Source organism: Petromyzon marinus, chromosome 5 (genome assembly GCF_048934315.1).
Source record: "Petromyzon marinus isolate PM22_M1 ecotype Great Lakes invasive population chromosome 5, UKy_Petmar_22M1.pri1.0, whole genome shotgun sequence".
In the NCBI taxonomy this organism is placed as follows: Eukaryota; Metazoa; Chordata; class Hyperoartia; order Petromyzontiformes; family Petromyzontidae; genus Petromyzon; species Petromyzon marinus.
The window spans coordinates 372,685-397,187 of record NC_133671.1 but is presented as its reverse complement, the minus strand read 5'-3'; the positions used below and the strand labels follow the sequence as shown (position 1 = coordinate 397,187).

The following is a 24,503-nucleotide window of genomic DNA, read 5'->3' as shown; positions in this document are numbered from 1 at the left end:
TAAATATGTTTGGCTACCCCTGCTATGGATGGCAATGTGATGGTTTTGATTGGATCCTCAGATGGCTCCTTCCTCACGGTTGGGGTGATGGCTTTGCGAATTGTGTAGTCAGAATATCCCTTCGCCTTGAGAGCTTGGTGTCCGTGTTTGAGTTCACTGGTTAGGTATTCATGATCGGAGATACATTGAGCTCTATGGTATAGCGTCTTGATGAGGGAATTATTCTGAGATGGATGGTGGTGGGAATCAGGTTTTAGGTAGGCGTCAGTATGGGTTTCTTGAATGGCTCATTGAGCCATCTGGTCTCTTTTTGATTAGGACATCCAAGAAAGGTAGCATGCCATCCTTTTCTACCTCCATGGTGAATTTGATGGCTGGGTGTATGGAAATAATGTAGTTGAGAAATTGGTTCAGGCCATGTGACCAGATGACAAACGTGTCATCCACGTACCTCTTCCACAAGGACGGGCATAGAGTAAATGCATGGATGGTGTCCATCTCAAAATTTTCCATTAAAATATTGGCTACAACCGGAAATAAGGGAGAACCCATTGGGTGCCTTCAGTTTGTTTGTAGAATGTTTTATTCCAGGTGAAGTATGTATTGGTGAGGCAGTGTCTCACCAGGGCCAGTACATCAGAATTCAATCCTTGTTGGACCAAATTTTCAATAATTGCAATGGTATCGGGCACAGGAACTTTGGTGAACAAAAAACTACGTAGAAACTAACGAGCAATCACCTGGGGACAGTGAGATGTCTTGAATTGACGATTGATTGCCTTGCGGTCCGTTTGATTGGTGTAGACCCACTGCGTTGGCATTGCTTTCTCCAACATTAACATTAGCTGCCCCGCCCATGCTGCTGACACACTTGGGCTACGCCCATCTTTAAACCTTTATAAACAGTTTGCCTTTGGAGGCTAACCCCCCTTTTCCAGATGATGACTGCCTGTGTTGCGATCGAAACGTCGTGGTTTTGTTTTTATTTATATATATTTTAATTAAATTTAAATTACTGAAAGAACCAAGAATACGTTTACATTATAGACTGTCAGTATGCCCACTCAGGTTAAGAACCAGGCTACAGTCTACATTATAGACTGCCAATACGCTCACCAGCTGAAAAACCAGGCTACAGTCTACATTATAGACTGCCTGTAGACTTTCTGAGGTTAAGAACCAGGCTACAGTCTACATTATAGACTGTCAGTATGCTCACCGAGCTTAAGAACCAGGCTACAGTCTACATTATAGACTGCCAGTACACTCACCCAGCTTAATAACCAGGCTACAGTCTACATTATAGACTGCCCTAACACTCACTCTGATTAAGAACCAGGCTACTGTCTACATGAGTGTTTTTGTTGTTGTTTATTATATTTTTTTAAATTAACTTTATTCTTGTTTTATTATTTTTCTATCTACGTGACTTTGCCAAAAGAACCAAACAATATCAATTCCTGCAGTCAAAACTTAACTAAACTTTTGTTACTCTTTGGTTCTTTCGGTAAAGTCACTTAGAAAACATAATTTGCTTTCTCAAACTTTTGATTTTCTTGCTCTAAACCAGGGGTCACCAAACTTTTTTCACAGTGGGCCGGATAACTGAAAGAATGACGAGCGTGGGCCGCATAATAAATACATATTTCTGGAGCGTTGGACCTGGGTTGACAGCTGGAAAATCTGGGGGCAGGAAAGATGCGTGTTTGTGTGTTGCCATGGAAACCATGGTAACGTGTTGCCATGACGTTGCCATGGAAACCATGGTAACGTCAGAGCGTAGGCGGAGCTACCATGAGCCGGGGAAGTACTTGGGATGGCGCGAAATTAGCAAACATTACAATAAACAAAAAAATCTAGATACAATAATTAAAAATTTAAAATAGTAAATTTAAGGAACATAGCAGTCAGGAGGTCTCCGCACGCGTGAAGATCTCCTAGTATTCTAAACATATTTAAATTTAAATTGTATCACAACGTCTCGTGTTCCATACGTTTTATCAACCAAATTCAAGTACCGTCTGCGGGCCTGATGGACTGACGTCGCGTACCAGATCCGGCCCGCAGGCCGTAGTTTGGTGACCCCTGCTCTAAACCATTGTCTCTCCTCCGGCCACTGAGGTCCGGAATTCCACACGGCTACCACCTTGTCCCCATCGTATGTCCGCTGGTCCCCTCGTTTGTCCGCCTCCCCAGTCCTCTCTCTGCCCCGGCTCCTCCCCCCTCTGTCTATTTAAGGCCTCAGCACAAATTTGTTGTCCTTCTGTTTGTCTTGGTGTCTGTCTCGCTCAGTGTGTCTTTGTATGTGTCTCTCTCTGCATGTGTGTCTGCCTATGTTGTTTCCGTGTCTGTGTTTTATCATTCATTCTTACTTGATGATGGCTGCTTGTGGTGCAACAGAAACGTCGTATTCCATTATTTTTTAATTTATTTTCTACGTGACTTTACGGAAAGAACCAAAGAGTAATTCCTGCAGCCACCAATGCTTCTAATCCAGTTTAAACTATTGTTATTTTATCAGGTAAGGCCCACTGAACTATACAGCTCTTTTTCACAAGCGACCTGGCCACAAATGATAGCTTGAATAAGTGGCTTATCATGTGGAAATGTATAGCAGCCCAATACTCTTTAACGAATGTTTTTAAATGTAGAGGGGAAAACCTGGAAGACCCGGCAGAAAAATCCACTCAAGGTGTACCTAGCCTGGCACAAGCGCCGTGGTGACATCACCACCACTTAAGAGTGCACTGTAGTTGTTCTTGGACCAGATGACGTCACACTAACCTCATGGCGAATTGCAGATGTGGTAGTTGTGCGTCGGATATGTGTCTGTGTGTTTCTGTGTGTTTCAGCGTGTGTCAATTTGAATGTGTCTTGGTGTGTGAATCTATTATGTGTGCGTGTGTCAGTGCTGGGTCTGTCTCGTGACCTCCTGTCAGAGGAGAGGACTCGACACTTCACATGGCCTCGGAGTGCACCTGGCCTGGCACAAGAGCCGTAGTGACGTGACCGCCACTTCGTGGCAAATGACGGTTGTATTTGTGGAAGCATACCTTGCTTGGTTGAACATTCTCGTAGGGCCCCGTTGTTGTAACACTGTACAAAATGAAACAAAGAATAGGTGATGCTAGATGTGGTGATGGTGGTAATGGGAGTGTTGGAGTTAGCACACTGAACTACAAACCCGGTGACCCGTGTTTGAATCCCACTCATGGCCACCAACACCGGTGACGATTATCTTAACCGGTCCTGGGCCTCTCCTCTCCCACTGAGCTATATAGCTATTTTTCAGAAGCGAGCTGGCCACAAATGATAGCTTAATGGAGTGTTTATCATGTGGAAATGTATAGCAGCAGTCAAATACTCTAAACGCGTGTTTCTAAATGTGGATGGACATACCGGACGATCTGCAGAAAAAATCCATGTGATCACGGGGTGAACATGCAAACTCCAAATATACAGGCGTTAGGGTCGGTATAGAACCCACGACCTCCTGTATACCAACCGAGGTAGTTAACATCTTGCTACCGTGGCGCCAATTCCAACTTGTTGCAGTGGTTGAGGCAAAAGGACCCCCCCAGTGGCAACCATCCCAGCAAAGGTTAAAGGCTATTCTTTTTTCATAATTTAGCTTTTCATGTTTAATTTGTTGTCCTTCCCCGCACCTGGCTACGTACGGTGCGAAGTTTAGCATACCTACATACATTGGTGATGCCTTGAAATGCGTGTCTATTTGGTGTTTTAACATCTTAACACCACCTGCCATTTTTTTTCATCAAGATGTACGATAACGTTGGGCGGTAGAACTGAGCTTCCCATTGTGTGTGCGTGGTCTACCTCGCTCTGTAAATGAAGCGCTCCACTATCCGCTGCTGGTTCCTGTGGTAACCCCACAGCACGAGGACTGCCATGAGGATGACGACCAGGACCACGCTGCCAGCGATAAATGCCGCCATCTCCGCCCAGTCTCGTCTGCCTGGCTGTGCGGTTGTCGCCACCGCGTCAGCATCCACACTCACCGTAATAAATATAGCGGAGGGCGCTGTTAAACGGAACAAAGATCAACAAATCGATCGAAACATTCGTGTGTGCTGCTGCTGCCGTCAAGGAGCATGAACCATCTCATCATCACGCGAACTCCGCTCATCCTCGCAGCAGCGGTTTTTGGCTAACGATCGAACAAAGATGACGACGACGTCGATCCTTACAATGATAAGATAATGATGACGCCGATGACGGCGATGACGATGATAATGATGACAATGATGACGTTGATGACAATGACGTTGGACGTTGGATCTGCTGGTCTGTTCTTCAATCGCGGCCAAACTTCATCCCATTTTCCGACCTTGCTGCAAAAGCCTCTCCGCACATGCGCACATGCGAATAACACCTATGAAGACCACCTGTCTCTAAAGTGGTCATGTTTGCACGAAAAAACAGGTACTCGTTTGAGGCTGAGCTGACCTAGGGGAGGCCCAGGACCGGTTCAGATAATTGTCGCCGTCGTTGGTGGCCGTGAGCGGAAATCGAACTGGGGTCGCCGGGACAAAGACAGAAATCCCCCGTATAGCCTTAACAGACTGTTGAGGTAAGTGCTGTTAGGGAGCACCTGTGAAGGCTGGCATGGCAGGATTCACAGTATTTCGCTCCCCAGTGGCGATGTTTACACATCGCACCAGGTACTCAGTTGAAGCTGAGTAGACCTAGGGGAGGCCCAGGACCGATTCAGATAACCGTCACTGGTGTTGGCCGTGGGCGGAAATCAAACTTGGGTCGCTGGTTCGCTGTGCAGCACGCTAACTACTACGCTGCCACTCTCCTACACACGCACACACATGCACCTGTAGCAGCCGTGGTATCGGCCTCTCTGATGGTCACACAAATCTCCTTCGAGAATGGCGATTCCACCCCGACTTTGGCCTTGAGTTCGCACCAGTACACGCCCGCCCTGTCCAGCTCGCTCATGTTTAAGACCAGCGAACCATCCCCGGAACTTGTGTTGCCCACGAACGTCATCTCGGTCGGTAAATTAACTTTATCCATTGACTCCTCGTAGTATAAGATCTAGAAGGGACGACACACACATGCACGCACACGTCTCTTGGGTTCATGATGGTGGTTTCATTTAGCGAATGCTTTTATTTACACGTGACTTCCAGCTGCTGTATATTTGGAGTTTACAAATATACAGGCACGGGTCCTCCGTTTTTTCCCTCCACATTTAGAAACGTGCTTTTAGAGCAGCGGTCCCCAACCTTTTTGGCATCAGGGACCGGTTTCGTGGAAGAAATGTTTTTTCACGGATGGGGGGGGGGGTTCTTCATTGGGTCTTTCCCCCTTTTAAAAGAAGCTCTCCAGCAACGTTCGTTTTTTACTCATTTTGGCAAGGGTTAGCTTGTGGGCTTACCAAAACTGTGACTGAGACAAGTGCGCCGTGCAGAAAGAGGCGCGGACAGAAGTGGTAAATACAATAATGGGCGAGCCACGCGCGGACTCACCGCTCACCTCCTGCTGTGCGGCCCGGTTCCTAACAGGCCACGGCCCGGGGGTTAGGGACCCCTGTTTTAGAGCATTGGGCTGCTATAAATGTCCATATAATGATAAGCCACTTCGTTGAGCTACCATTTGTGACCAGGTCGCTTCTAAAAAAGATCTGTATTGCTCAGTTGGCCTAACCTGTTAAATAAAAATAGTTTAGTTTAATTTGTATATTTCTTTAAGCAATGTGTTTAATTTTCCTATACTTTGCACTCCTGTCGTGTTTGTGTATTGTTTGTTGTTGTGACGTTCTGACTCCGCGCCCCTACTGGACATCTGTGAAAAATAGCTTTATAGCTCATATTTCCCTAGAATAAATAAATATTCTGATTTATTTAGCCATTGCTTTATTTTACATATGACTTTCGTACAATTAGAGCACCAGATACACAGGATGTCGATGTTACGTCAGTGGGACCTCAGCCTATGTGACAGAGTTTCCTCCTCCAGCACGAGCAGGGCAACCAGTCCCTGTCGGTTAGTCAAGTCATGCATAATTTACAGTCATGCATAACAAAACAAACATGTGTGGGAGGATTAAGGTGTGGCGGTCGCAGCCTCAAGGATTCAGTGTTTCCATCTAAAGAGCCTCGGCACCACACTTCAACCAGTATATGTTGGATTTGATTCGAAGCTTTCGTGACTGCAGGAATTACTTTTTGTTTTTTTCGGTAAAGTCACGTATAAATAAGAAATAATAAAATAACACAATAGCGTACGACGTTTCGGTTGCAACACAAGCAGCCATCATCAGGTACAGAATAGCTAAATTTACGAGAGAGGAAACATAACCCCAGATGTATATACAGACAACCAAGTAGGGGGAACTAACACAGATACAACGGGGGACACGGAGAGAGAATCACACCAAACAAACAGGGTTTAGCAACATTTGGAAACCATATAAAGCAACACAGACGGTCGGTCAAAACACAATTAACGCATAGTCTGGTTGATTACGCTATTTCAAAGATTGCTAAATTGCAAGTTAAGTATGAAATTTTAAAATACAGACCGCACACACACACATATACATCCAAGCAGAGCGAACCAGCACAGAGTGAAGTCGCCTTAAATAGGCAGAGAAGGTAAGGCTGAGAGACAATGGGACAAATTAGCATGAGGTATGCATGGAGCTTGAGGTATGTTTGATCACCACGTTCAAATATCCTGCAATTTTCATATCAGGGCTTTACGACACATTAAACCACTATTGAGTCGTGACGTAGCCAACATGATGGCGTGTAGCAACGCTCAATTATTGAAACTCATTACTCGGCGGGACGTCTGGAAAAAAATATGACCAAGCTGCAGCATGTACTAAATTATTTTGCAGGTGTCGTGACGGTTACTGCAAGATCCGTCCAGTGCTCGCCAAGCTGCATTGGCTGCTGATTGCCAAACGAATACATTGTAAGGTCGCACTCACTCATTGTTTTCTTCGGTAAAGTCACGTATGTAGAAATACAATAAAATTATATTAAAACAAAACAATCACGACGTTTCGATCACAACACAAGCGATCTTCATCAGGTGTCAAGAACAAATCATGGAGGTAAATACAACAAAAAGATGAGAGACGAGAATTAAACAAACCTGAATAACATTATGTGAAGCACAGCCAGTCAGCCCAACAACACAGTTAGACACTTTCTGGCGGACCACGAATTTCATAAGAGTGTTAAATTTCGTGTTCAACCTCTGGATTGCACATACCAGCATAGAAAGAGTGAAAAAATACGAGGTACACGGTCAGTAGAAATACATATACAAGTCCACCAAGAGGTAAGGAGGGAGGAAAGACGGGCAGGGAGGCAAGGAGATAGAGGGGGGGGGGGGGGAAGAACAGAAGCTTAAATAAGAAATACGGTTGGGGGGGGGAGGGGCAAGAGAGAGAGCGGCAGCTCAAAAAAGCACATATTACACATACAAAACGGAAGCTCAAAAAAGGCGCATCTTGCACCTACACAGAAGCGGGGGGGGGGGGGGGGGAGGTGTGGGAACAGGCTTGGGATGCACATTTAGGACAGAATTACAACGGTAACTTCCCCGTAGAAGTGAGTTAATAAAGTATTAAAGCTTTCGTGACTGCATAAAATTACTCAAATTAACTACAATAACTTTCTGATCTCGTTAAGGAGCATAAACCATCACACAAACTCCGGTCATCCTTGTAGTAGCAGTGGCTTATGGCTAACAATCCAACAAAGACAGGCACTGTATAGTGTGCTTTCAGATGCGCTTCTGTAGCCGTCTGGAACGCTCTTCCTTACGATATTAGGAAGCCACTGGAGCTATGCACTATACTATGAAATTATCGAGATTAAAAACACATGTATTTAGAACTGCTTGTTATGTTTAGTTTGTTGTCCTTCCCCCATATCTCCGATTAGCACGGTTGGCTTAGTATGGCGCAAAATAAGTTCAACATACATACATTACCAAGGAAATGCACATAGTTATTGCTGAAAAGGAATACGGCCAATTGAGACGCTCTCCCTGCCACGACTTGTATCTTGATGCCGCTCTGCTACACCACGGTCTTGCACCACGAGAGAGGAGCAGAGCCGAGCGTGGGGCTGGCTCACAGCTTTTGGGAGGGCGTTTCCTGTAGCAGTTGGGAGGCCCTGTCTCGAGTAAAAAGGTGTTGCCCACTATTTTTTAAGACTAAACTATTTTTTTATTTAACCACGTAAGGCCCACTGAGCTATGTAGCTCTATTTTCAGAAGCGACCTGGCCACAAATGATAGCTCAACGTAGAGGCTTATCATCATGGAAATGTAGAGCGGCCAAATACTATAAATGAGTGGTGTTGATTTTACATGTGGAGGGAAACATCGGAGGAATGGGAGAAAAATACACGTGACCACGGGGAAAACATGCAAACTCCAAATATACAGCAGGCGTTAGAGTCGGGATTAAACCCACGACCTCCTGTATACCAAGCGAATGTAGTGTTTAGTCTTTCGAGTTAGCGTGTATAACAGTGTTGTGTTCGGTTGCGTAATGTGGAGGTTGTAAAACCGTACTAACTAAACACGAAAAGTAGTTGCAAGGAAATGAATTTTCCTGTTTAAATAAATGTTGTATATGTGGGTGTTATGAAAATTGAATGAAAATAATGTAAATTTAATTATCTTTGAAATTTACATAATGTATCCGAAATTATGTTATTTGGTGGAATTATGCGTATAAATTATGCTAATTTGAGATATAATCGTATTAATTATGCGAGTGGGTGTGGTTATGTTAATGACAGCCTTTATGATAATCAGGCCCCGCCTCGTTGACGAGGGTCGGTTATCAATCGGAATAATGCAATTAATTGTATGCAGTTATGCTAGTGTTGAGTCAACTCGGCTTCGTGGTTTAACTTCGTATTATCGATCAGGATAATACAATGATTATCGCTTTAGCATTTACCGAGTATGGATTATAGTTTATGTTAGGTCCCCAAGTTTATATCATTCTTGCTTTAACATTTACTGAGTCTGGATTAGTGTGTATATGTTAGGTCCCCAAGTTCAGGTTTCAATTTGAGTATTTTAATGTAAGGTCCCCAAGTTCATATCTCAGTTAGAGTGTTTGTGTAAGGTCACCAAGTTCATATTTCATCGCAGAACCACATCTTATGCATAGATTTCAGGAAAGAATCACACGACCACTTCTGCATTAATCAATTTATTTCTAATTAAACCTTAACTCTAAAAGATACAACTCTCGGCTTGGAATTACAACACCGTATCAACACAGTCTCATCAATGACTGCGTGGTTTCACTTTGACACCAGCACCTGTGGTTAATTCCGCCGTGTAACGCGAGCTGTTGCTGAGAGAGAGAGTCGTTAAAACATGCATATGCTAATCTAAATAAAAAACCTTAACCTTATAATAAATGATTATACTTGAATTGTTCACGCAGTACCGCACTTATTCATAGATCCATAAGCAATCCTTATCACGTTGTTAGCACATTAGGTCATGGAACAGTTGAGTATTCTGTAGAGTACGCGAGTACGTGCGCGATCAGTAATGAGAAGTACTTAAAGATTATATGACAATATTAATACGAAAAAGGCGATCAAAAACAGTTATTATTCCCAAAGGCACAAATATCTCAACAGATCCATCGGGTAGATTTATATGATTACCGCAATGGATTAGGGTGAGGGGGTGCAGTGGGGGTGTGCTCTCTCCCCTGATATCCTTATCTTGGACTAATGTCTAATTAATTGTGGACCAGATCGCCTGATAAGGAAGCCGGTTGGATACGTTATTCCCCCACGTGAGCGTAGCTCCGTGGCGAAGGGGTCATGGATTAATTCGTATTGATGAATCGGTTGGTAATTTATGCGATTAGAAGTACAGCCCAAAACAAAATATTAAGGAGCGAATATTATGAATATACTTATAAACGACGGAGTGTTCACTCGATCTGCCGCAATGCCTTCACAGCCACTGATGGCCTATGGACTTGAGTATTGGCTTCTGGTTAAGGACCCGTGTATGTTTGAGTGATATGAATTGTTTTGAATAGTCAGTGTTTGGAGTTGAGTCTTTAGGTCAAGCAAATGCCTGATTTGTCGTGTAGTGGAGCAGTGTGCATCATACGGATCAGTTGATTAGGCTTAGCCCACACTGGTTGACGTAGGCTGACCAGCTGACACGTCGTTGTAGTTGCGATGGCGTACACAGCACGCTCGTAGCATGCGCGGGAGGGGACGACAGCTTGGCAGCTGGCCCACGTTGTTGTAGTTGATGGCGTACACAGCACGCTCGTAGCGTGCGCGGGAGGTGACGTCGGCTTGTCAGCTGGCCCACGTTGTTGTAGTTGCGATGGCGTACACAGCACGCTCATAGCATGCGCGGGAGGGGAGTCCGCTTGGCACGGTTGCGCAATCGGCGCTGGCGATGCACGTTCGTAGTCTTGTCGCTAAACAGTGACCCTCACCACCCCAGGCGGGCGGCAGAGACCTCCGCGTCGGCAGAGGCCGACCCACGCAAGGGCGAGTTGAGCTGTCAAGCGGGTCTTGCCCGCCTGCAGATGAGATGGGGAGCCGCTCCGGGGAGTTGAGCCCCGATGATGATGAGTCGAGCCGACCAGTGGTCGCAGCTCGCTCCTGAGCCGACCCACCATCATCTTGCTGATGAGATGGCGAGCTCAGCTGATGGGCTCAGCTGAGCTGAGCTCAGCCGAGCCGAACCGGACTCCGATGAGCCGGCCGAACTCTCTGGTGAGCCGACCCACCGGTTGAACTGAGTTTTCAATGCGGCAGCGTCCTCTTTTATGCCAAAATCCTTCCTCTTCACTCCTCCCCACAAGGTGGGGCTTCTTTTGGATTTGTCGGTGTCTCGTTGTCTGGAGCATGTGTCCGTCTGTGTGTCCTTGTGTATGTGTATCCTTGTATGCATCATTTACGGCCTTGTTCTATTGATTCCTCTTTCCATAGACCATCAAAATAAGCAGGTGTTACAAATCGTCTCAAGGCGTCTTTGTCTGTGTTGCACAACCTGAAAGGAGGCGGGATTCTCCCCTGTGTGACCCACTCTCACCGCTTCCCAGACCCAGGCCCCCTCTTTTCATACCATCAAAACAACAGGCGTTTCAAATCATCTCACAGGCGTATTTGTCTGTGTTGCACAACCTGAAGGGAGGGGCGACGTTTCCCTCATACGACCTGTACCGACGCACGGAGAAATGGTTAAGTTTTTCTTAAGTTAACATTTCCATCACAGACTTACAGTTATGATTCTACACGTGACTCGAGGTCTGCTGTGTTTGCTGTGTCAGTCTTCCATCGTGGCTCTTGACTTTAGCTCCAGGGAAAGTGCTCTCATAAGCGTATGTATACTCTCATCAGGTACGGCAGGGAGACAAAGGCGGCCGGGAGACCCTCTTATTCATTGGCCCTCGGTTTAACATCGCTCAAGTCTTTGCAAGGCTATGCCAGCGGGACATAGCTCATGGCCTTTAAATGAAAATCCCTGCCCCACTCTCTCGCTGTCTGTCTCAGTCCCTGACCCATTTTCGTGCAACTGCTAGCTTTAGCACAGACCTCCTGTGATAACTCTCTCAGTCTTCCCTTCAGGGCTGCGCTTTGAGCTGTTTTTCGGTCTATACACGCCGTGCATCTCAAGGCTCCTCATTAATTTCCGTCTGGCTGTGGTGGGGAAGCGTTATCTCTGTTTTCGGCCTTGTGAACGCAGGTGCTGAAATAATTGCTTGGCGTCTGTCCTCTCTCTCACGCTACGATCTAGACAAAGGCGCCTCTGCTCCTCTTCCATTGCCCTTGGGTCAACACTGCGCTATTATTCGCCTATGCTAAGGTTAGGGAATTCGTTTTGACTTTAGTAAAAATTCTGTGTTTGTCATACGCTGCGGTCAGGTTGTACAGGATCTTATTAAAGATGAATTAACATTCAGTATTGGATTAGCAAATGGGCAATAATTCATTGCTGTAGCTCGTAGCCTTGTCTCCAATTGGAGCAAGCACGAGGATCGATAGTTTAGCCTACTCCTGTTGTCGAATTTTGAACTTTAACGCTAGAAGATGCAGAAAAAATGTTTAAGTTTTTCTTTGACTCACCTATATGTAGGCTAACGTTAACTCTCCTCGACCCTAGGCACCGCTTGCTCTCAGCTGTGTTTTTTTTAAAACGGCCTGTGCTGGTTGGAAGGTTGTCCTTGGGGCCCGTTAATTAATTAATTCGTTATAAGGTGGAGTGTTAGTGTCAATATTTTGTCTGCCTCATTATTTAATTTTAAAACAACGGCCCTCTCATGGCCTCCACGTGCGGTTTGTTTAGGTTAGCCCTACCTTGCACACAGATAGCCTGTGATAATTGCCTTGCAATTTCCCCAACCCAATTATTGCCAAGGTCTGCTGCTGAGTTCGTTAGCACGCTCTTATCTCCGCTTTCACCCACTACAGGAGGACAAGGCGTCTTTTTGGCTTACGTGTTGTTTTTCAGTTACTATGCTCTTATGTTTTTTTTTTTAGTTTATATGTATAACCAAATTTCTTGTTAATATTAATTTTGGAAAAAGGCGCATATCCAACATTCTACCCTTTTAAAATGAATCGTGGTCAAATGGCCACGGGTTATTTAAAAAAAAAAGATATGCCTTTTTCCATCTTGAACCATCGACAGTCCTCAAGCTTGGAATTATTTCCTTACAACGCGCGCGTACGTGTCACAACTTAGCATGATTACATTTGAAATAAGAAAAGAAGAAAAATATTAAGGCAACATGTTACATCGGTTCTTATCAATTATTGTTAGACAGCGATTTTGTTTTTACTTCCTGGGAAACGCTGGATAGCGGTTTCGAACACGGTGGCACACCGTTTCCCTCATGCTACTTCTTTGCAACATGTTTACCAAGTTCTTGGCAACCTTACTGCCACCTTTGGTCAAGAGTATATCATCATATCTCTCATGGCCAGGTATTTTAGTGTAATCATCATCCGGGTTCATCTTCGTTATGGCTTTCGCCAAATGAGTACGGTTTACTTGTTCGTATCGGTCATTTTTTTATCCCTCTCTTACCATCTGGGATTATGTGGCGTGAAATTATGCTGTGCGTAACCAGGATCAGTAGACACCACGAGCTTCCGTGCTCGATTGTCGGGGACGTTTGCTTTCTCCGCAGCCCTGTGTGCATCGGTTGACTCTGGGAGTCGATTTGCTTCTGGGCCACGATGCGATTCCGTGCCTCTGAGTACTCTGTATTTCAACAAAATTCTCGATCCGTCATGGATATTCATCTCCTCCACTTCAACACTCTGATCTTCATCCCTCCATAGTGTGCCAGAGCAGAATTTTTCACTCAAAGACTTATGTTTGTAAGTCTCTGTAGCACTTTTCTCTGCCACACTCGTAGTACCCTCACACAATTTCGCGACACAAGGGGTGGCATTTCCTTTTACCAGACAATCAGGTTTTACTTCCCCTCCCTGCGGTTGGTTATCATCTCCTGTCGGATCACACTTCAATGCAATGATGTTTCCCGGTTTGATAGGTGTGTCAATTACGGGTGCAACACTTGCGTTCTCCACCACATTATCAGAACTGGTGCCCGACACATTTAATTTTTCCCAATCATCACTCTCCTGATTTTCCTGTTCACCAGCAGTTTGCTTAATTTCTTTAACGGGGCTGTGATTTTTCCTCAGCTCAGTGGACACCTCTCTCACTGAAAGCTTCCTCTCAACCCCTGTGAGCGATTCGTCACGTGCCTGTGTTACCTTTTGTGGCACAGCCAAGCTCACCCCTGTCTCCCTATTTCTCATACCCTCTGCTCTCTCCTGGTAAAGCTGGTGGTGGGATCGATCGGAAGTGGGCAGATTGTGTTTGATCCCTCGTGTGTCGTGGCAGTGGGACCCGGCATGATTCTGCTCTTGGTTGCCACATGCCGCGATCTTCGCAAATATGCGTCCCTGCACGCTGTGATCGCTCCCAGCCTGTGGGCCATTGCCTCGCGGGATGGTTACCCTGTCCTCTGTGGGTGTAATTGTGTTGGTAGGTCGTGGGTGCTTTCCGTGGAATTGGGAATCGGCGTGATTCTGCTCCTGGCTGCCACAGGTGGCGATTTTCGTAAATATGTGTCTTTGCTTCACCCGAGGGGAATATACTCCTGGCCTTGGGTTCTCCTTCACCAGTCCCCTGTTCACCTGTGTGGCCACTAGTAGGCGGTATATACTCCATGAGGGGACAGTCCTTGGGAACTACTGGTCGTAGGTCGGCTTCCTCAAGGTCCTTTCCCAGTCTGTTGGTCAGTAGTTGAGTGGTCTGTATTTCTGCGGGATGCTTGGTTTCGTTCTTGATTGTCTGTGACAGGGTGTTGGGTTATTGTGTTATCGTTTGAATTCCCGTAGAGTCTTTTCCAGCTTCTTCATCTTCTGGATCCTTATGCTGCTCCAGCATTGACTATGCCCATATTTGTCGGGATTCAAGGTTCATAATGGGTTTAAGGCGATTCAGTAGTTCGATCCCAATGATCAGCTCTTTTCCTGGGTTCTGTACGACATATAGTGGATGGCTCATGTTGATTTTGTTGAACGTGAGCTTCATCATGACCTTGCCCAATGGTTGCATGTGGGTCCCTTCGCATCCTGAGTAGGAAAGCCTACTTGGTATCATCTGTAGTGTTTCATTCTTCCTCTGGAGGGAAGTCTGGAGTTCATCAAATAGGTCTCTGGATATCATGGATATTTCTGCTCCAGTATCACAAAGACCCTGGCTGGTCAGGGTGTCTTGCAGTATTACTTCCACGTGGACTCGTCCGACCGGTCCTATGGGAATTAATTCCCCCAGATAGTACCCTTTACCCTCTGGTACCACTTCGGTGACTGCTTTGGGTTTCTTGAGTTTCTTATGTTCGCTTGGGCTATCTTTGCGTTGGGTGCATCCTCTTTCTGTGTGTGTTCTGTTGATATTCTTGCCTTTGCTGTTTGCATGAGAGTCTTCATACTCTCTTGGTGTTCTCTTTCCATCTGACTGTGGTGGGCGTATCGACTCCTGTTGGCTGACTGTGGTCTATGCCCTATTGCTAGTGGAGGTGGCAGTGGGAGACGATATGGTGATTGGCTTGGTGGGCGTCGGCCTCCGCGGGGTAGGTATGACCCGTCACTCGCTCTCCCTCCTCCATAGTTCCAAGATCCGCCCTCTTCTGTATTCCAGGGCTGTGGCGGCCGTGGGTGTCAGGTTCCTCTGGCCTCGCTTCTCTCCCCACGTGGAACGTTATTCAGCGTGTTGCTGATGGGTGTTGATTCTAGTGGATTTGGCGCCCTCTCCTGGGGGGTTTCATGTCCGTCCCGTGTGGTGTTATTATTTCTTGGTAATTCGCTTCCCTCCAGATCGAGGCGTTCTTTATCTTTGGTGATGATGTGTGTTTTGGCAATGCTAGTGGTTCTCCGTTCGTTCACCCAGGCCGTGTGGGATTTGCTTTCGATCTGGCGTAGGGAGGCAGTCTCGGGGTCCAGTATCATTCCTACTGTTCTCATTATTTCAGGTCTTAGTGATTGGAAGAACATAACTTTTAATATTTTCTCTTCTTCCTGGGCGTTGTCCACGTCACCTGCGTAATATGCTCTCTTGAAGCGTAGGAGATAATCTCGTGGGTCTTCGTCTACACGCTGAGTCATCAATTTTGCCGCGTTTAATCCTTCGGATCGTGTGGAGTATTCCCCAAATCTCTTAATTACTGCTCGGCTCAATTGTTTGAAATCACTCTTGACCCTATTTGGCAGGGATGTTACCCATGGTCTGGCGGATTCATGTAGGCTTCTTGATAATAAACACGCCTTTTCTGCTGATTTACCCAGACCCCGGATCATTGCTTCTGCTTATAATGTTGCGATGTGAGTGTGCATATCCCTATTCTTGTTGTGTGGATCGAAATAGGGAATTCTCACGAGCTCTTTGTCCATTAGTTTGAGGGTTTTACTATTGAAAGTGTGTTGATCATCGTCAGTGGCGTCTGTTCCTGAGGAGTGCTCACTCGAGCTGTCCCTGCCTTCGCTATCACTACTGTCATGTTTCCTGAGTCTGTGTCGTGATCTCCCTCTGTCCGAGGATTCGTATCTGTCCCGTGGCTTGTGTCCCTTGTTTATCTTATGTGGGCCTTGTGATCCATACTTGTGGGTTGGTGTGCATGATCTCCTTGAGCTGTGTCTATGTGGTGAGTGTTTTTGTCCTTGACCTTCATGCCATCTACTACATGTGTGGTGCCTGCTAGGTGATGTGCTGTATTTATGTTTGTCTCATGCTTCATAGTTGTCGGGATTCCTGTGTTTGTCATCTGTGGTGCGGGTGGTTTTGCGTTGGTGATTTTTACGTGTCGTGTGTCTCTCTGGTGAGCTGTCTGAGCTATCTGTATCTGATTGGTCATGTTTGCGTGATGTGCCTCTCTCTGGAGAGTAACCCCTGCTGTAGGTTCACACCCACATATACAACAAATTGGGGGCTCGTCCGGGATCTCTCGCAGACAGTTTATGCTTGAATTAAGGAACGAATCACTGTTGTATTAATCAAGGTATTGTGAACAAACATTGCCCTGCGACTGTAAACGGGTGTAAAACAAACATTAAACGCACTCTGATGGAAAATACCAGAGTAGCAGAGTATAACAAAGATAGTTGGAGTAAGATTATTAACACAAGTCGAACTGATGCATTTTGTGATACAACTGCTTTGAGATGTACTCTGAAGGAATACCAGAGATGCTTGTATTAAGAGGAGTTTTTGAGTGGATTGCGGGATATTGGGAACCTGTGTCAAAACGTGCAGGCCAATCTGTTACAGAGCAAACAAATCAGAGAGACACATGGGATCAAAGCCGTATTGATGACATTGAGACACTAATGTAAGGACTTGATAAAATGTGACAAAAGTGAAAACGATGTAAAAATTGCAGAAATAGCAATGTTAGACTCATATCTTCTCACACAGACAGACAGAGAAAGATTATGGAATGAGGAAAATTTTGAAAGGGAAAGAGAGGAGAAACTGTCCCTAATAGAGGAGGTAGAGCGTCTGCATGCCCTCGTGAGAGAGAAAGAATCGGCACTAGCTGCAACCAGTTAAACCCCCAGATGTTGATACACATAACATATACGGGAGTGTCAGTTTACCACACTCCGAGCCACGCGGACGTAACCCAGGGACAGGTCCCACAGGAGGTGTGGCTACCAATCAAAGTGGTTTTGACAGAGATCCCCCCTCGCGGCCCGAGAGAGGGGAGGGAGAGATACGGATGAAAATAGGAAAACATGAGGCTGACCACATCGAGGTTAGAGAGAGACAAAAGATTAACACTAAGTCACCAGGATATTCAGTACAAATAGTACCAAAAAGGGAGACAAAGGCGGCCGGGAGACCCTCTTATTCATTGGCCCTCGGTTTAACATCGCTCAAGTCTCTGCAAGGCCATGCCAGCGGGACATAGCTCATGGCCTTTAAATGAAACTACTTGTCCCACTCTCTCGCTGTCTGTCTCAGTCTCTGCCTCATTTTCCTGCAACTGCTAGCTTTAGCACAGACAGCCTGTGAAAACTCTCTCAGTCTTCCCTTCAGGGCTGCGCTTTGAGCTGTTTTTCGGTCTACACACGCCGCGCATCTCAAGGCTCCTCATTAATTTCCGTCTGGCTGTGGTGGGGAAGCGTTATCTCTGTTTTCGGCCTTGTGAACGCAGGTGCTGAAATAATTGCTTGGCGTCTGTCCTCTCTCTCACGCTACAATCTAGACAAAGGCGCCTCTGCTCCTCTTCCATTGCCCTTGGGTCAACACTGCGCTATTATTCGCCTATGCTAAGGTTAGGGAATTTGTTTTGACTTTAGTAAAAATTCTGTGTTTGTCATACGCTGTGGTCAGGTTGAACAGGAACTTATTAAAGATGAATTAACATTCAGTAGTGGTTTAGCAAATGGGCAACAATTCATTGCTGTAGCTCGTAGCCTTGCCTCCAATTGGAGCGAGCACGAGGATCGATAGTTAAGCCTACTCCTGTTGTCGAACTTTGAACTTTAACGCTAGAAGATGCAGAATAAATGGTTGAGTTTTTTTACTCACCTATATCTAGGCTAACGTGAACTCTCCGCGACCCTAGGCACCGCTTGCTCTCAGCTGTGTGTTTTTTTTTAAACAGCCCGTGCTGGTTGTAAGGTTGTCCTTGGGGCGCATTATTTATTTATTTATTTTCCCATTATAAGGTGGAGTGTTAGTGTCAATGTTCTGTCTGCCTCATTACTTAATTTCAAAACAACGGCCCTCTCATGGCCTCCACTGCGGTTTGTTTAGGTTAGCCCTACCTTGCACACAGATAGCCTGTGATAATTGCCTTGCAATTTCCCCAATCCAATTATTGCCAAGGTCTGCTGCTGAGTTCGTTAGCACGCTCTTATCTCCGCTTTCACCCACTACGGGAGGACAAGGCGTCTTTTTGGCTTGCGTGTTGTTTTTCAATTACTATGCTCTTATGTTTTTATTCATTTATTATTTAAAAAAAGTATATATGTATAAGCAAATTTCTTGTTAATATTAATATTGGAAAAAGGCGCATATCCAACATAAATACAATCTAAATCTGAAACTAAAAACGTCTTTGTGACAATCCACATCTCACATCAACTCACGTTACTTGATGGTTTGTTGGGGAGTGTTTTCTTCCACTGCATAGATTTCAAGCGACGCACTTTGTGATTCAGTGGCAGTGAACAATTCAGGAGTACGGATTCCCCGTAGTGCACACTCAGTGCTTCATCCATCTGTTCATCGCACGCATCTGCAGTCACAAAGTGATGTTATTAGAGCTGCCCATGAGATATCAAAATCAGAATGTGTTCATACTGGACGAATCCGATGAGCTATAAAGCTCTTTTTCACAGATGTCTAGTCGGGGCACAGGGTCAAAACGTTACAACAAACAATGCAAAAACACGATATGATCTGAATGTCGATTCGTTGAATGAACAATTGAATCATCTATAGACTTAAAACTTTCGTGACTGCAGGAATTCATAGTCTTGGTTCTTTCGGTAAAGTCACGTAGATAGAAAACCAAAATCTAAATTAAAAGCAAAAAACCCATGACGTTTCGATCACAACACAAGCAGTCTTCTTCAGGCGAGTGTAGTACCAGCCCTAGCAGGGCATGGTGAGCGCTGGGATAGCGCGGCCACCATGCATAGCATGTAGTGCGGGCTCCCACAAGGCCAGGAGAGTGTCATCCCAGGGACAGGGTTGCCCCAGACCATGGCACTCTGGTTGGCCACGTAGATACGTGATCTGCAGTGTCCACAGAGAAGGCCCCAGGTGGGGGGGGAGGGGGGGGGGCTAGGGGGTGATCACGTGTCCAGGGAGAGCTATCAAGAGGGATCGAGAGGGAGCTAGAACGCTCGCGAAGGTGGGCGGGGCCAAGGGGCGAGCTGGCCCCGACCCAGGAGGATATAAGGTGGGTCCCTGAGAGGGACCAGGGTCGCTTCGTTCTACAAGCTGGAAGCTCTACGTTTACAAGCTTCAAGCTCTACATCCTACGTCTGAAGAGGCATCAACACCTGACCGGGGACCCGAGTGAGGGTCCGACCCTTCGTAGCTGTAACTGCTATGTATAATGTAGTTAGCTGGGTGTTCACCACCCCAGGCTGTATCTGGTAAAAAGGCAGTTAACCCTTTTTATACACGTGTTACAATAAATGTGTTGCCTCTGAAGAACAACGTCTGTGACTCAGTTGGACTCATTACATATATATGGGACCCTTTTGCCAGTATCATGTATGATGAAAAATAAGAATAGGTTTAACCCTTTCTGGCACGAAAACAGGAGATGTTAAGATGTTCAAACATCAAATGCATACCTTTTGCAAGGCATCAAGTCTGCATTAACCACATGTACTTGCGGCAAATCATGCAAAAAAACATGATCTGATAATTTCTACATTGTCTTTGACTTACGAGCATGGGACTACCATAGTCAATTACGCCACTGTTGGAATGAGGGCATCCACTAAAGTGCGCTGACTCTATACAAGGTTGAGTGTGGATGGTGCCTAAATAAAAACGAAACTATTTTTATTTTACCAGGTAAGGCCAACTGAGCTATTATCTCTTTTTCAGAGGCGACCTGGCTATCACGCATGATAAATCAACAAACTGGTATATCATGTGGAAATGTATTGCATCCAAATAATCTAAATATGAATAACTAAGTAAATAAAGTATATAAGTACAATATTGCAAATATACATATGTAATGACAATAGGGCCTGCATGCGGTGTGAGGTGACTAGTGGCCACGGGAGGTAATGACAGGGGTATCAGTTTTGAGTGTGAAAGGACTGGTGGCTACGGGAATGTTCGAGAAGGGAGCGTGGTCAGGTGACAGAAGAAGACGGTAGAGTCTGCCGGTAGAGGGAGCATCCAGAGTCAGCGAGAAGGATCGAGAAGGGGCATGTGGCCTCGTGTTTATGTATAAGGCAGATGCGCAGTGGGATCTCCGCCTGATGTCAAGTGAGCGTGTCTTCAATAAAGTGTCTTCAATAAAGTCTGTCAAGTCGTCATTACACATACTTTCGTGCCAAATTTTTAACACGACATGCAAGTTTGGATCAAGAGCAAAACATCAAGAAGTCCAAGACCACACCAAGACAACACACAGTCCCAGACAACACCAAGACAACATAGAGTCCCAGACAACACCAAGACAGCACACAGTCCCAGACTACTCCAAGACAACATACAGTCCCAGACCACACCAAGACAACACACAATCCCAGACCACACCAAGATAGCACACAGTCCCTCAATAAAATTGGACATTGAAATGAAAAAAAAACTCAACTATTTTATTTTACCAAGTAAGGCCCACTGAGCTCTTGGCTCTTTTTCAGAAGCAACCTGGCCATGAATGACAGCTCAAGGAAGTGGATTATCATCATGTGGAAATTTATAGCATCAAAAAAACTAGATGTGTGTTGTTTCTAAATGTGGAGGGAAAAACCGGAGGACCCGGAAAAAAATCCATGTGATCACGGGAAGAGAGAGAGCGAGAGATGCAAACTCCAAATATATAGGAGGGTCGGGATTGAACCCATGACCCCCTGCATACCAGTCGATGAAGATAACATCTCGCCACCACGGCACCCCAATAGGTGACCACCAGCACGCACACACACGCAGAGTTGTTGCCACTGGACTACAGAGCTACATTCTTGGCAGCACTGGGCAGTGCAGCAGCATCCATTATTTGTATTGCATTGCTATGCTCCCACCTCTACGATCCCGCACATTAGGCAACAAGTCCGAAATACAAGTAGCGCTCACAGCACACATAAGCTGCACAGGTCCTCATTCCGCAGTGCATTTGCATTTCGATTAGCACGGTTGGCTACGTACGGTGTGAAAGAAGTTCAACATACGCACATGACTTGCTATCTTTAACTATTACTACAGTAATGTTTTAATACCAGCAATAAACAACAAACTACAGCTGATACAGTCCCGTAGTCGGCCTATTGTAATATATACGCATCAAAATTACCCGTGTATAATTTTGTGATGGAGTTGGGCAGCTTGCTTTGGTGCACTGTAGTTCTTATGAAAAATAACGCGGTGAACATTGCGTTGCTGGGCGGTAGATCTCTGATAACGCCATCGAATGTATTTCCATGCAACAGTGCAGTTTTCACACCGCACGACACGCACAAGTGGATTGCAAGTTTTTTTACAAAAACCTCAAACCTTGGAAATGATAAGCATAACCGGCACTCACATGTGTGTGAATTATATTTTCTACCCACTTTTACAAACGCATTCCATTTATGTGCTGTGAGCGCTACTTGTATATATTTTTTACCAGGCAAGGCCCATTGAGCGGAATAGATATTTTTCATAATCAGGTATTTATTTATACTGGATGAATCCGATGAGGTATAAAGCTCTTTAACACAGATGTCAAGAAGCGACCTGGCCACTTACGATAGCTCAAAGAAGTGGCTTATCCTTTGGGAATTTATTGCAGCCAAATACTCATAGAGACCCATAGAGATACATAGAGACTGGATGAAAAGTGAGCTAAGTATTGCCCAATCCTGGTCAGCTGGCTCAACAAACCGAATAACCTAGACTGATTAACACGAGAGGGTGTCGTCATTATGCCTGGCCATCTTTGCCTCTCCAGTGCTGATGTTAAACACTACAAACCAGGGTTAGACATTGTAAGGATCAGAGGAACTAGCAGAGGCCCAGGGCTGATGCAGATATCACTCACTGCTAGTGTTAGCCGTGTCCCACGGTGGTTCGAAGATGTTTCCTACTTCGCCTCGTATACAAGAGGTTGTGGGTTCGATCCCGACCCTGACGCCTGTATATTTGGAGTTCGCATGTTTTTATCCAGGTCTTCCGGTTTTCCCCTTCACATTTAGAATCAACATCACGCATTTAGAGTATTTGTTTGCTATTAAATTCAACATGGTAAGCCATTTTGTTCAGCAATCAATTGTGGCCAGGCTGCTTCTGAAAAGGAGCTACATAGCTCAGTGGGTCTTACCTGGTAAAATAAAAAGTTCATAGTTTAGTTTAGTTTTAGTCCTGGTAACCGAATTGATGCAGCCGGTTAATTGTTCCAACCTGACAGAGGCAGACAGAGACTCACTTAAATAATAAGATCCCCCATATTGCCTTAACAGACTGCTGGGGCAAGTGCTGTTAGCAGCTTTGGTACAGCATCACGGCCGACCGCCTTCGTCTCCTCAGTGGCGATGTTTACTACACACCGTATCAGATATTAATTTTAGGCTGAGTCGACCTAGGGGAGGCCCAGGACCGGTTCAAATAATCGCTACCACTGGTGTTGGCCGTGAGCGAGAATCGAACTCGGGTGGACAGGTTCGTAGCACACCTCTCACCGCTGCACCACTGTTCTCCACAGACAGGTGCGCAAAGACACCCAAAGAGACAAAAACACTATACACTCCTCTCTGTAGCTCTTACCGATAACTTTGAGTCCTGCCATTGCCATCATCACCACCATTATCATCATTGGAAAAGTTGCTATGGTGATGCTCATTGAATAGGTCCAGGCCGTGGTCACGTGACTCGCTCCACCTCCGCCTGCCAGAAATGAAGATGTCGATTCGATTATTTGATTAATCTGCCGATATGGTCAACGATAAACTGGAGATAGCAATTACGAATGTAAACTGTTCACCCCCCTTCCCCCCTTAAGTGGTTTAATGCCATGTCACAGTTTTGGAGTTAGAATTCCATTAAATAACTGGTTTCCTATCGAGCTTCTTCGTCAATTAACTGCTGGATGAGGGTCTCCCCCCATTCGTCGCGACGCTGTTCAGTGCGGGTTGGTCAATGTCAGGTGCATAGCCGCGGGCACTTAGAATTACAATACAACATTTGCTGTACTCAAGTTGTTCCCAATATCTTGGCTGCCCGTGCCACACGACCCTACTCCAATCTATCTCTTAGTGAAGCTGGACTGTACGCTAACCTTTCGCGATCACCTGAAAAAGGTAGCTGCCATGACCAAAACAAGGGGTCAAACCCTCTCCATAGAAACTGGTAAACATTAGCTGAGGAGCATCAGCACCCAGTGCTACAGACATCAACGATGGCCCTTGTGTACTCTGTAGCCGAATACTGTGCACCAGTATAGTGTAAAAGTAGTCACCACTCACTTTGTTGATGTCCAAATGAACAATGTAATGCAGTGTATCCCTGGAACACTCAAGCTGACCCCATTACCTTCGTTGTCCATGCTCTCACAAATCTCTCCCAAACCCATCCACCGCAATGCTCCAACCCTCCGGAAAATACCTGCAAATCCATGAAAACATTCGCCTTCCCATTAATTAAGACCTCATTAACATCCCTTGTCATCGCTCGAAGTCATGCAAGCTCTTTTGTACCCATGTGCTTAACTTTAAACAATGCGAGTTGAACCCCATGATGAAGCTCGGAGAGATGAATGGCGTTCAAAAGAACTCAAGAACAATCACCTTGTTGTGAAAGACCCAACGCAGAAGATCCGTGGATTTGATCTTCTACGAAGCTCAACTATCACCATGAACTGCATCTACTGTACAAACAATCGCAGTAGATGCGGATACCTGATGCGCGAATGGCAAATGTTTAACTCTCCAGTAGTGTGCGGCTGTGGTCACCCAGAGTAGACCATACTACATATAACGACGCAATGCCCCGATCCACAAATATGAATGAGACATCACAGCGATACACTCTGCTACTCCTCATGCGGTTGTCTGGCTTGACCACCTGAATGTAACAATGTAGTCGTTGTCGCTGTATCTACATCAGCTGTACAAAAGAAGAATATTTGTTGTACCCTACTGCCATATCATCTGGATCCTCCGATTATTCCCAACTCTGGTTATTGGCAAGACATCCCAATGCTTAAACGTGATCTGCGAACTACTCCATTGGGATTACAT

At 45.5% G+C, this 24,503-nt stretch overlaps 1 protein-coding gene across 3 annotated transcripts in view; it reads right to left on the bottom strand.

Annotated features, from left to right (window-relative positions):
• Window positions 1–24,033, bottom strand: part of LOC142912467 (uncharacterized) — a 33,514-nt gene extending 9,481 nt beyond the window's left edge. The window contains exons 1-6 of one of the 3 annotated variants that reach the window (XM_076060659.1): window positions 23,797–24,033; window positions 23,032–23,151; window positions 18,678–18,826; window positions 4,845–5,067; window positions 3,838–4,042; window positions 3,054–3,096 (exon numbers count right to left, since the gene is read on the bottom strand). In XM_076060659.1, the coding sequence (XP_075916774.1) occupies window positions 3,054–3,096; window positions 3,838–4,042; window positions 4,845–5,067; window positions 18,678–18,826; window positions 23,032–23,151; window positions 23,797–23,836 (780 nt within the window). In that variant the 5' untranslated portion in view covers window positions 23,837–24,033. Of the gene's footprint in view, window positions 1–3,053; window positions 3,097–3,837; window positions 4,043–4,844; window positions 5,068–10,152; window positions 11,118–18,677; window positions 18,827–23,031; window positions 23,152–23,796 lie in introns of those variants that run through there. The other 2 variants (XM_076060658.1, XR_012934093.1) reach the window with 2 other exon arrangements.
• Window positions 24,034–24,503: the final 470 nt, after the last annotated feature.